The sequence below is a fragment of the Lissotriton helveticus genome, chromosome 1_1 (assembly GCF_964261635.1).
Source record: "Lissotriton helveticus chromosome 1_1, aLisHel1.1, whole genome shotgun sequence".
NCBI classification, from domain to species: domain Eukaryota; kingdom Metazoa; phylum Chordata; class Amphibia; order Caudata; family Salamandridae; genus Lissotriton; species Lissotriton helveticus.
This window is the reverse complement of record NC_136057.1, coordinates 132,706,035-132,719,499: the sequence shown is the minus strand read 5'-3', so window position 1 is coordinate 132,719,499 and position 13,465 is coordinate 132,706,035. Positions and strand designations below refer to the sequence as shown.

Below are 13,465 nucleotides of genomic sequence, written 5' to 3'. Positions count from 1 at the left end.
CTGTCCATCAACTGTGGTTTTTGCAATTTCACCCCGAGTGGGCTGGGGATGCTCAGACGTGAGTCCCAGGCTCTTCACACCACTGGAGTCAAGCTATCCAGGCTGATGAAGGCTGATAGCCAGAAACCGGTCCTTGGATGCTTGATTCCGGTCTGGGAAAGACATGGCTTGGTAGTTCGGACTGGACTGTTCCCATGAGGCACAGGGTCAGAGCTGATTTGCATATAGCCAGTGTCTAACCCAGGGTGGTGTGGAGTGCAAAAAAACAATGGATTTAGGCCCAGATCCTTGTACTGGGGTGAATGTATGACATTGTTCTACATTCTGTCCATCAACTGTGGTTTTTGCAATTTCACCCCGAGTGGGCTGGGGATGCTCAGACGTGAGTCCCAGGCTCTTCACACCACTGGAGTCAAGCTATCCAGGCTGATGAAGGCTGATAGCCAGAAACCGGTCCTTGGATGCTTGATTCCGGTCTGGGAAAGACATGGCTTGGTAGTTCGGACTGGACTGTTCCCATGAGGCACAGGGTCAGAGCTGATTTGCATATAGCCAGTGTCTAACCCAGGGTGGTGTGGAGTGCAAAAAAACGATGGATTTAGGCCCAGATCCTTGTACTGGGGTGAATGTATGACATTGTTCTACATTCTGTCCATCAACTGTGGTTTTTGCAATTTCACCCCGAGTGGGCTGGGGATGCTCAGACGTGAGTCCCAGGCTCTTCACACCACTGGAGTCAAGCTATCCAGGCTGATGAAGGCTGATAGCCAGAAACCGGTCCTTGGATGCTTGATTCCGGTTTGGGAAAGACATGGCTTGGTAGTTCGGACTGGACTGTTCCCATGAGGCACAGGGTCAGAGCTGATTTGCATATAGCCAGTGTCTAACCCAGGGTGGTGTGGAGTGCAAAAAAACGATGGATTTAGGCCCAGATCCTTGTACTGGGCTGAATGTATGACATTGTTCTACATTCTGTCCATCAACTGTGGTTTTTGCAGATTCACATACCGCCAGCCCCCTCCGTGTAAGCCAGCCAATTTTACAGATGTGTTGCTTTCATCATCACTTGGTTCTACATTGCACGTTTTATGCAGTCTTTGTCTTTGACACTCCACTGACGCTACATATGCCGAGTGGAAATCCAATCTGAGGTCGAGTCTTTGTCCTAGTGCATTATGGGTCACCTGTGAAGTCACAACAGGCCTTGGGACTCAGAAACTACTTTTAAGAAAAACAACGTGCAAACGTTCAGGTCCACTGGAGAAACAAGCACTACATTTTAATTTATAAGACTCATATTGTTACAGAGCAACATATTTATAGACATGCAAAAGACTCCTTTCTCGTATCTTGTCCCTCCTTGGACCACCTGATTTGGCAGGGTCAGATTTCAAAATGTCAGTGGTTCACTGTTAATAAGGATGCAAAAACAGGTTTTCAATTGGAATGTTGTGTCATTCTTTGCAGAGGTAATTCATTATTGTATATTTATTTGTGTTTATTTATTGTTCAGTTTTTTGCAGCTCCCAGCCCATTGAAAATCTCAGAGCACCTCTCAACACTGGGGGAATAGTGCAACAAGTGACATCGGAGCCCTCTCATATCCCTGTATGTGATGGCCTGCCTGTCCATCATGCTGAGAGAGGCCAAGGTTTGAATGAGCGCAAGCACTGAAATCCTTGTATGCCTTTGAAGCAGCACTTATTGAACGAAACCAATTGGCAATTCATTTTCACGGATCATTTCTGTGACGCAAAAACAGAAACACTAGCCTAAAATGAATAAAAATACCATTATTTATTTAAAAGTGTAATACATTGAAACATGATTGTCTGGTTTTCATGACGTCACCTCAGATACGGAAGGTCACTTCTTCATTCATCAAAGCAGTGGAAGGTTAGTGTGTGTCATTGCAAGGCTTGGGTATTGGGACGATGGAGTTGCACAAATCCTCCTACATCGTCTACTGCCTTGAATGCACACTGGTGCCCAGATTTACAAGGGCTGCATTGCCCTTACGCCACGCAAGATGTGCACCCCCTTAAATGGGATTTACTATGCCACGCGGTGCCACCGTGCGTGGCTCTGCATTCATAGTAAATCTGGAGTAACGCAAGGTTCTCCCTTGCGTTGCTCTGCCCTGGGAAGGAGTCATATGGGTGCAGCGAGGGTGTTACCATGCACCCACCTGTGGTTTATGGCACATTCCCTGATCGACTAACAAGAGTAAACCTGGGGCTGAGTCAAAATGCCATGCCTCCCAGGGGAGGGGTACCAAGGATAAACATGTTTATTGCTCCTCGTTGTTCCCTCTTTCTACCTTTGCTGCACAAATAGAAAGAGATAGCCGGCACAGGTGATAGGTTTTGTGCAGGAAGTGTTCCTTCCTGCATAAAACCAATCCTGCCTGCGTTGGTGCTCGGCAGCCACTAGTGCGCCAGCGCAGAGAGAGCAGAAACGGGCCATATCCTAGTAGATATTGCCCATTCCTCTCCATCGCTCATATATATATATATATATATATATATATATATATATATATATATATATATGTGTGTGTGTGTGTGTATGGATGTATTTTACCTGCAGAAGCGATGCAATAAAATCTTTGGTTAACCAGGCATCCTGTTACCTGCAGGGTAATATTTGAAAATGGTTGACGTGACCATTCCGACCTGTAAACTATTTTGGAATGGCTGACCTGCGACCACTCGTCCCTGGAATACATTTTAGAATTGTCTGACCTGTGAACTGTTTATTGCCATGATTATCTCTGAGAACAAGACTGTCCAGTGTCTTTGCATCAACTGGAGAAAAAGCACCTTATAAAGTAATACCAACAAAGATGGCTGATGCCAGCAGAAATAGCTTTTCATCATTGAGGTGCCCATCATGAAGTTCTGAGGAGTCAGAAGAGCCGCATCTCACAAAATATTTGCATAGATAACTGCAGTTTGGTGAGTACCCAATACGAGAACCATCAGAGAAGGGCAGATTTCACTTATTTTTACTTGTTCGTGGGGATTTCTAAGTGGATTTCTGAAAGATGCTCAAACAATACTTCATGGTAGCTCTCCATGTGTTCCTTACCTAGCCTTCTGTTTACTATTGCTCCGTTTCTTTTTTCCATTCCTCTCAACCATGTATGCACTTTGTTAGGACCCCTCAGTTTAGTTCTTGCTCTTCTCATGTTCTGCTTCCTCTTGCTCACAGTAGAGTACTCGTTCTTCCTTTAGTCAGTGGATGTCATCTCATCCATGCGTCTCATATATTCCCCTTACTAAAGTTTGCTTGGTCTCCCTTGTTCTCATCTACTTGATTGCCTTCGTCATCTCTGTTTTCACAGTATTATTTTCTGATCTAGGAGTCTACCTATTCTTCCTTTCACTTCCTACATGGCTTCTCCCCATTACATTTCCTTCTGTTTCAAGCCCTCTCCTGTCTCCATTATTCTCCATGCATCTTTCATTTTGTGTGCACATTCCCTTTCTTGTGTCTCCAAGTCCTTCTTTTCCTGAGGGACATAGCCTCTCCTCTTTTGTCCACCTCTTCTTCCTTTATTGTGACTCCCTTGCTACCTGTTCTCTCTTCTTAGATTATGCTTCTATCTGTGTGCCTACTCATCTGGTGGTTTATTATATTGTGGTTGGGGGTGAGGGAAGCATTCTTCAAGGTCCCTACTGTACATCCTAGGTTGCCCAAGCAGCTCTAGACCTGAATGGACAACTGCCCACCCCAAGAGTATCTTGCGGGACAGTAAGTTTTTAGCTCAGTCTTTCTTTTGCTTGGCCATCCCCTTGTTCTCATTCTGCATTTAGTTTGAATCTTTTGAGAACTCTCTTGTAGATCTCCTGGTATTTCTTGTCTCAGGCTCCCTTCATGTGCATATTAGCAGCGGTTTGTTACTGTGGTTCTGCTCTAGTTCTCTTCATTAGGTTTGTATCTGTGCCCAAAAAAAGTCCATATGTATTGCACCCCCAGCAATGTTTTATGAAGGGCCACAGGCCTCTCCCCTTTGCAGTGTTTCCCAGATTAGTCCAGCTGGGCTTGAAGAGCGGGGACCGAAAACACTTTCTTCTCCATCTTGGCAAAGGCGATGTTCTTCTCATAGTACGCAGCCTCATTGATGAAGGCAGGGTAGATGGTTGAGTCGCCTTCGTAGACCACCTCTGTCCCATCCAAGGTCTGGAAAATGGGGTCACCGGGGTTCAGGGGAAGAAAGTCCTTGTCCTGAAAACCAAACATAAAGAGGAGGTTATTTCTTGACAAATCTTCGGCTTAAGGTCAGCCCAAAGAGATTCATAATTGGTGTGGCCAGGAATGCAGCCACTAGATAAGCAAGTAACAGGAACTGACGTCATGCACCAGTTCTAGTATGATTATGATTTCCTGCTTCTATGAAACCATGCACATTACCTATTCTTACATCACTAATTTATTTAGGGCAGCCAGAGGCTGCTGAGAGACATACTGCATTCAGTTTTTGTGTCTGAAAGCAGCCTGTGCTCTCTGAGCTGTCATTCACTCATGGCACTGCGGGAGACATCCATTACAATGTGGGCTTTACACCGCGATACGTTTACAACGTGGTCATTACAGCACAAGTAGTTACAACGAGTATAGCTGGCGCTATACACTAAGGAATAGTATGATTTACTATTCCAACACCTACCCTGTTTACGTAGGCTGGAGTTGGAATAGTAAATCATACTATTGCTAAGTCCAGCGCCTCTAGCGCAAGTTGTTGTAACGACTTGAGTTGTAATGACGCGTTGTAAGCGTATCGCAGTGTAAATACCAAGTTGTAACGTCACACATTCGGCACTGCACATGGACATTATGGTAAAGACAAGTTCCACTGTGGGTGGAGCCCAATCTCCTAAAGAGACAACATTTCTGAGGAGTAACATATCCCAGAAACTTTGCAGAGCACCTGACTGGACTTGTGAAACAAGTTCTATTTGAAGGAAAAATACCTGGATGTTCAAGTGGTGACTTCAGGAGCTTCCCTGCACAGGGTTGCTGCATTCAAGACTTTCACCCTTACAGTTCAGCTAAGAACTATGAGCTACTGCCTCAAATACAGTCATGTGTTCCAATAAATTATTCTGAAATGTTGGCCATGTGGGTTATGGGCTGCATGGATACTATACAATAGTATTTGGACTAAATATCGAGTTGTTTATATCGGGAGACAGAAATGTCAGGAAAAGCATGTAATACCAACGATAGCAAAGCAGAAATATCGTCAAATATTCCAGGAAAGTAATACCATTTTCAATAAAATAGTGGTCAAAAATATTGTCCTTTAATTATATATTTTTTAGTTCATATCTTAATTTTGTTACAGTTTGTATAACTGTTATTCATTTTTTAATGCAGTTTGTAAGGTTAAGTGATGTCAATTTTTTTTTACATTTAATTCCTAATAGTCATTTATAGTGTTATACCGGGTTGTTGGGTTAGTATGAGGATAGGTTGGGAAGTTAATGAGGTAATTTTTAATTGAGTAATTTTTCAGTAATTACGTGATTGATATTTATAATGTACATTATGTAATACTGATTTATTTAACTTTTATTTTAGTTTGCTGGTTGTTATGTTTGTAGGGGTATGGGGGACGCTAATTAGGAAATTATTAAATAATTATTTTTTAATTGAAAATGTATAATTACATTGTTTATGAATTGTTTTTAAATGGTTAATGTTTTTCTTTTTGTAATAGATATATATATTTTTGTCATGTAATGTTTATATTACCATTTTTTATATATTTTTCTAAATTATCGGGCTATTGTAATATGTAATGTTTTGAAAGTGGAGTAGTTTCCCTACTGTTGCATAGATTGGGGTGGGAATATACAATCTTAACCTGCCGAAGTACAATGTTTTCCCTGCTGTTGCACAGACTGGAGTTGGAATAGAAACTCTTACTCTGCCGAAGTACAATTTTTGCCCTACTGTTGCACAAATTGGAGTAGGAATAGTAAATTTAAGCCCGCTGATGTCCACAGCTTTCCCTACTGTTGCATATACTGCGGTAGGAATAGACAATCATACCCTGCCGAAGTACAATGTTTGTCGTACTGTTGCACAGACTGGACTTGTGAATAGTAAATGTAACCCCTCCAGAGTCTCAACACTTTCCCTACTGTTGCACAGACTGGGATTAGTAAATATTACCTCTCCAAAATTCTAATTTTTTCCTATTATTGTGCTGGTCGGAATGAGAATAGTAAATCTAACCCTGCCAAAGTTCAACCATTTCCTACAGTTGCCCTGGTTGCAGTGGGAACGGTACATCTAATCCCTGAGAAATCCAACAGGTTCACTTCAGTTGAGTTGTTTGAAGCTGGAATAATATATTTAATCCCCTGCGAAGACCCACACTTTCTCTATGGTTGCCTATTGGGAATAGTATACCTATTTTACCTAGCCTCCAATACTTTTCCTAATATTGGTTAAATATGATTTTTATTAATATGTTTGTATAATTCTACTTTTACATCATTTGCTTACATTTGTGTTTACATTTTTATATACATTTTTGTAAATGTCTTGCTTTTTTTTATTTCTTATATTGTATTTGTTTTGCAATTTATGTAATGTTTGGAATTGAATTGGTATTACATTTGTATGTATCATGTGAAAAAAATATATATATACACATATATATATGATGTATTACTCACAGTTGTAAATTTAATGAAAACATGAATGCAATGTAAGATATATATTTTTAATTATTTTGTTACATATATACATATATATATATATATATATATATATATATACACACATATACATACACACATGAAATGTGTGTTTATATAAGTATATATCGATCAAATAGTATTTGTAAAGTGCAGCTGCTTCACAAGTGAGGGTCTCGAGGCGCTGTGGGATCATGTTGCCTTTACTTCTTGGTTGAACATCCAGGTCTTGCGGTCCTTCCTGAACTGCTGGAGCGATGGTGAGGCTCTGAGGTGCTGGGGGAGGGTGTTCATGGTCTTAGCCACCAGGTAGTAGAAAGAGGGGCCTCCGCTGTTCGCTTGGCGGATGCATTGGATGGCTGCCAAAGAAAGGGATCTGGAACAATGCTTCCTGGTGGGTTGGTGAAAGTTCACTCGTTTGTTGGGGTACTTCGGTCCTTCGTTGTATAGTGCTTTGTTAGCATGAGTGAGCAGTTTGAACCGGCGTCTCTATGCGACTGGTCGCCTATTATTACCTGAGGTGAGGGGTGATGTGCCTCTGTCTGGGGAGGTCAAGGAAGAGTCTGGCTGCTGTGTACTGGATGCTCTGGAGTTTCCTCATAACTTGAGCAGTGATTCCAACGTAGAGCTAGGTGCCGTAGGCGAGTCTGGTGGTGATGAAAGCTTGTGTGCTAGTTCGCCTGGTGTTGGGTGGGTCGGAGGGTGAGGAAGCAAGCCTAGGGAGACTGCGGTGACCTGTTTATTCATGAATAGCTGGCTGTTGAGGATGATGCAGAGGTAGCGGGAGTGTTTCGTGGGTTTGAGGGTAGGGTCCAGCTCGGGTGGCCACCATTTGTTGTTCCATAAGGTGTCCTTGCTTTTTCTGCAGATGAGTACTTCTGCCTTGTCTGTGTTGAGTTTGAGACCATTGTTTATCCAGATGGCCTCATACTTCATGCATCTTTGGAAATTGTCTTTGATGGTTGTTTGTTAGAGAGACGATGAGTTTGGTGTCGTTGGTAAGATTATGTTGAGTCTGTGGCCCCTAATGATGTTAGCTAGTGGTGTCATGTATATGTTGAAGAGGGTTGAGCTGAGGGAAGAGCCTTGAGGTACCCCGCAGGTGATGTTCTTAGGGAACATGGAGTAGGGTGGAGGATGATTTTCTGTATTCTTCCTGTGTGGTAGGATGCGACCACTTGAGGGCTGCTCCTTGGATTTTGATGTGGTGGAGTCTTTTGATCAGTGTGGGGTGGAATATGGTGTTGAAGGCTGCTGAAAGGTCGAGAAGGATGAGGGCTGCTGTTTTTCCGTGGTTTAGCAGTATTCTGATGCCATCGTGGCTGGGACTAGAGCTATCTCAGTGTCTGGTTAGCTCGGAAGCTGGCTTGGGAGGGGTCCAGCAGGTGTGGTTCTCCAGATGACTGGTTAGCTGGATATTGATAGCTTTTCGATTACCTTAGCTGGGAAGGAGGGCAGGGAGTTGGGTTGGTAGTTCTTGAGATCTCCTGGGTTGACGAGTGGGTTCTTCAGCAACGGATTCACGTCTGCATGTTTCCATTTCTTGTGGAAGTGGGCCTTGGTAATCGAGGAGTTGAGGACCTTGGTCAGTTTTTTGCTGATGGATTGGTTGCCGAGGTTGAAAATGTGTTGGGGGCAGGGGTCTACTGGGGCTCCGTAGTGGATGGATCTCATGATGGATGCCGTTTTATTCTAGGTAAGAGTATTCCACGAGATGAGCTGGTGATAGTGGACGTTGGTTGATGCGAGGAGGTTGATGTTTTCCTCGTCGGGAGTTGGAGTGAGAAGACTTGGTAGATGGTGCAGATTTTGTTGTGAAAAAAGTCTAATAGGGTGTCGCAGATTGCTTGTGAGTGTATGATGTGGTTTTCGGTTGCCGAGGGGTTATAAAGTATTTGTGTAGTATTGAATATTAATGAGTTTTGTTTAATTAACATATTAATTGTATGTTTTAAAATATTTAAATGTACTACTTTAAACTATCTATATTAAGAAACTCTATTTTTTTATGTTTTTGAACAATATTAGCGTGAAAAGATATTTTTTTCCATATTTGTGTACTTACCATTATAGGAATAGATATACCATTTTTTCGCAAGCAATTTTTTTGACACTATATTTCTGTTCCATGATATTTTTGATTTCAAGATTGGGTCAGCGATCCTATGCAACTAGACTGGATCGCTCTGGGATCTAGTTGGCTCCCTCAAATGTTCTAGTGGTGCACAAGATTCAAATTTCTACGTTGCCGGCTACAAACTGCCACTAAATTTAGATGCAGGTTGTCGCTATGAGACAGAATGTCAATTCACCTTTCCAGTTGGACCTAGCTCGAACCGCCTGGATAAACTGATTGTACTAGAGACAAAACCTTATTGCTACAAGTCAGTCTGCTTTGTGAATCTCAAGAAATGTCAAGGCGTAGCTACTCGCATGCCTCCAGGGTGAGCCAGTACCATTTGCCAATTAAATTGGGAGCATGTTACCTTAGTGTGCTTTTCTTAACGCCTTCCATGCGTCGGACGGGTCCCGACCGTCTGACGTCACGGTGGGCGTGTGCGTCAGAGGGCTGGGGGCCGTCCGACTTCAGCACGCGTAAAATCCGCTAATATGCTGCCTTCCAAACCATCCCAGCCGTGACGACAGTCGTATACATCTGGTGAGTGTACCACCACTTATGTTTTGGACCAGACCAAAGTGTAACCAGTTCCTTACAGGCTGCATGACTGTTCCCTGAATGTGGGAATCGATGCCATTATGGGCTACACCTGTTCTATAAACCTCACAGCTGTGCCTGATGTGCTGGCCACACAACTCTCACCATGATCTGCCTGCGCTGAAGTGTGACTACAAGGAGCATTTCATATCAAATACAATCGGAATAGTCTGCACTGCCAGGCAGCCTCTAGGCTGAATACATAGATCCAGGCACGCTAGTGTCCTCCTGTACCATAGCTTAACCTGTGCCCTGAGGTTTGGTGCACACTGCTTCACTCTATTATTTCATCATCCAAATGAAGATCTTTTGAGACTGACATCCGCTTTGTGGTCCATGAAACCATGTTGAAAAATAATACCAAGGAACTGTATTTATCACAAACTTTAAAATCTATATAAATCAAATAAAAAAAATGGTGAAAGAAATGTGAGATGAAAACCTCTGTCCGGACATTATGCTTCAGGGCAGGCCAATGGCCGAACGCAGCTACCCTCTGACACGCACAAACACTACAGAAGACAACCAGAGAGAGGCTGGTACTTTAAACCCCAGCACAACCATCCACAAACACTTTAGTTAGCCATTCTTTGGTAAGTGAAAAAGAATGAATTATACTTTCATGTCCACTTAGCTCACCTACCCCACTTGCAATAAAAACTATGTGGATCATCTCAGTCTCACCAGAAGTGTCACAGACCTGTGCAGTTTTACCACTGCCACAATGACATTGAAGGCGGCATAGTCTAGTACTGATGCATTCTAGGAGCACCGTCTTGTCTCCCATCATCAGTGAACCCATTGGACAAACAGACCTCAAACAATTATTTGCTGCTAACAGCACCTAGGTGCCCATACTCTATATTAGTTTCCACTGAGCAACAATATAGGTAGAGAAAGTTAGGACTGACCTGCAGCTTGGGGTGGATGAATCCTGACATCTCCCCCTCTGCATTTCGAGGGTAGTCCTCACGGCTGATGAGCGTGTACGCTTCCATGTCAACGGCTGGGAAGGATGTGCCTGGAAAAAAGATCAGAGCAAGATAGACTTATTAAATGAGAGATGGAAAGGTTGGGGGATGAATACCATGCGGGAGAGAGGGAGTGGTAAAGACAGCGCAATAGGGAAAGAGATACAAAAGGGAAGCAAGAACTAGGCGTGTTAAAAGTATAGAGAGAGGACAAGAAATGGGAGAAAGGAAGATGATTGGAGAAAAACAATGGCAGAGTATACAAAATACTTTTTGTACGTGGTCACCCCAGATTTTTCACCTTTTGCTGAACCCTATAGTTCTGCATTTATGCCTACTTTACAACTGTGCATTTCACCCCTGCTAACTAGGAGTAAAGTGCCTGTGTCCCCCCCCCTCTAAACATGGTCAAATAGGTATATTGTTAATTGCCATATTTAACTTGCCTATAGGTCCCTAATTAGTGTAGCTGTGGCCTGCAAGTTAAATGCCACCAGTGTACTGCTTAACCTATTGTACCATCGGCCACAGCTGCAATGCAAACATAGTATCAGGCCAACCCTGTGTAGCACAACTGCAGCGGTATAAAGACTGCAATTCAAACTGTTATATAAACCCTGATAGCCCACAAGACTGATGCATGGTATTTAAAAGTAGGAAATGTAGAAACTTGATGTGAACGCGTCCTTAAAGAAACTAGCACCCAAAACTATTTTTCACAGTGACATGCCTAGATGTCCTATGTAGGAAAGAAGGAATACAAATTAAAATTTGAGAAAATCTACTTGAGCAGCTCCAAATCTACTCGATAAGCAGCCCTCTACCCTTGTCCGCCCGCATTAGAGAATGGTTTTAGGGGATGCCAGATCTTGCTCACATTTCTGGAACCTCGCGGGGAAAGAATTCACCTAGCAGAGATTGGCAATTTGGCAGCACTCCATGTTACAAGAGTAATACGACGTCGCCTGATTCTGCAGGCGGAATGAAACATTCTGCCACCCCCTAGTCAAATCCGAGCATGGCAATTTTTTGATCGAGCCTGGGCAGCGCATGCGCTGCTCTGCGAGCAATAATATACTAAAGGGGTTAACCCAATAAATCCAACCACATCTGGGTAAACAAGCACATGCAAATACAAATAATGCATTGGAACCAATCTATACTAAACAATAAGTAGAAGGAAAGCATAAATTATTCCTTCCAACAAGGTTCACTCTCCAGATTAATCCTATACAAATTAATATCATTGACAAAAGGCAATTTAGGCAAAGTTTTTTATGAGTCTATATGCAAAGAAGTGAAAGACTTTTTATATTTAGCTATATATACATACATACATTAATACACCATTACGTACAATACAAAAACGTTTTAAATCAAAAAAATCAAAGAAATTAGGAATATATCCTCTATTCCCTATTACCCTATTGGTAAATCTGGATGCTCTCACTTTTTTATAAGAGCATTCCATTATCTAAGATAGCCCTAAAATACAGTACTATGAGGAAAAACACTCCGTCCTCTAAACTATTTTTCTAGTATTTTTATCTATTTTTATAAACAATTTTAATTTGGCAAGGGCTTCTTCAATTCATAAGGTCGACTCGTTTCAGCGCAACGTGTTTTGGGCCTCATTTGGGCCTCATAAGGACTAGGGTGTATAAGGATATCTTTCGGTAAGGACACCTTATTGAATGATCCTGCTTATATTATCAGGAATAAATATCCGCCGGCTAAACTGGGGTATCTCAATGGTTTGGCTCACAGAGATCGAAGTGCACCATAAATCAATATATATATATTTTTGTGTCACGTAATTGGACTCGCAGGACTTTACTTCCTTGCTCCTTCATTCGTGCGTTCATTCAGCGCTATACGTGCCCATTCTCCGCCAACTCTCCTATCAATTCCGGGTCTGTGGTACAAGTCACGTGAAGTACTAGAAAAATTGTTTAGAGGTCGTCGTGTTTTTCCTCATAGTGCTGTATTTTAGGGCTATCGTAGATAAAAGAATGCTCTTATAAAAAAGTGAGAGCATCCAGATTTACCAATAGGGAATAGAGGATATATTCCAAATTTTTTTGATTTATTTTCTTTCTTTCTTTAACATTTTTTTGTATTGTATATAATGGTGTATTAATGTATGTATGTTTATATAGCTAAATATAAAAAGTATTTCACTTCTTTGCATATAGACACATAAAAAACTTTGCTAAACTGCCTTTTGTCAATGATATTAATTTGTATATGATCAATCTGGAGAGTGAACCTCGTTGGAAGGAATAATTTGTTTTCCTTCTTCTTATTGTTTAGTATAGATTGGTTCCAACGCCTTATTTGTATTTTTGCATGTGCGCTGCTCTGCGAGACGTGCTGTATTTGAGAATAGACTTGGAGCTCCGCCCATATTTTTCATTGGCATGTGTCATTCCCTTTGCAAATGGTGGCTTCTGATTGGTTAGTAGGTTTGTTAGTCCTGCCTTAGTACTGCCTTGTCTTCATGAAGACTGGCCCTTTTACTTCTGTTATTACATGGTATGGCTTCTTTAGTCTTTAAGCACTATTTTCTTCAATGAGTTTCACCTACTGCGGGCATGACATGATTTCCTGCAAAATTCAGCGCGCCATGCGTGCTTTCCCTTTCCAAACAGCCCAGGGCAATGGCGGCCGCTTCTTTGAAATGAAATAGGTCTCGCATTTATAAGAGTTGGAGCTACTGGCAGTGTAAATGACAATGCCTTATATTTATGTGTTAATTATATTATCAAAATACATACATAAATAAATGGCTTTGTCATTTACAATGCAAATAGCTTAAACTCTCGCAAATGCGAGACCTATTGCATTGCAAATGCATGTTAGTTTTTGCTTTCTGGTTGCTGGAAAACCCTGAGTTTGTTGTACTAGACTTCTGTTTCTGTGTTTGTGGAGTGTGGGGGAAATACAAAGGTTGCTACAAATTGGAGTTACGTGGTAGATGTTGGAGGACACTAGGATTCCTATAGTGCACTTCCCCGGCCCTCAGAACGCAAGTTGAGTCTGGCCGACGACGTTCACCATCTGGG

General features: G+C 42.1%; 1 protein-coding gene across 1 annotated transcript in view; it reads right to left on the bottom strand.

Moving 5' to 3' along the window:
* Window positions 1-2,735: 2,735 nt before the first annotated feature.
* The window catches only part of LOC144770158 (N-acyl-aromatic-L-amino acid amidohydrolase (carboxylate-forming)-like), a 38,925-nt gene continuing 28,195 nt past the window's right edge, over window positions 2,736-13,465 (bottom strand). Inside the window, exons 6-7 of the mRNA XM_078654497.1 lie at window positions 10,341-10,450; window positions 2,736-4,230 (exon numbers count right to left, since the gene is read on the bottom strand). Of these exons, the coding sequence (XP_078510623.1) occupies window positions 4,033-4,230; window positions 10,341-10,450 (308 nt within the window). The 3' untranslated portion in view covers window positions 2,736-4,032. The remainder of the gene's footprint in view (window positions 4,231-10,340; window positions 10,451-13,465) is intronic.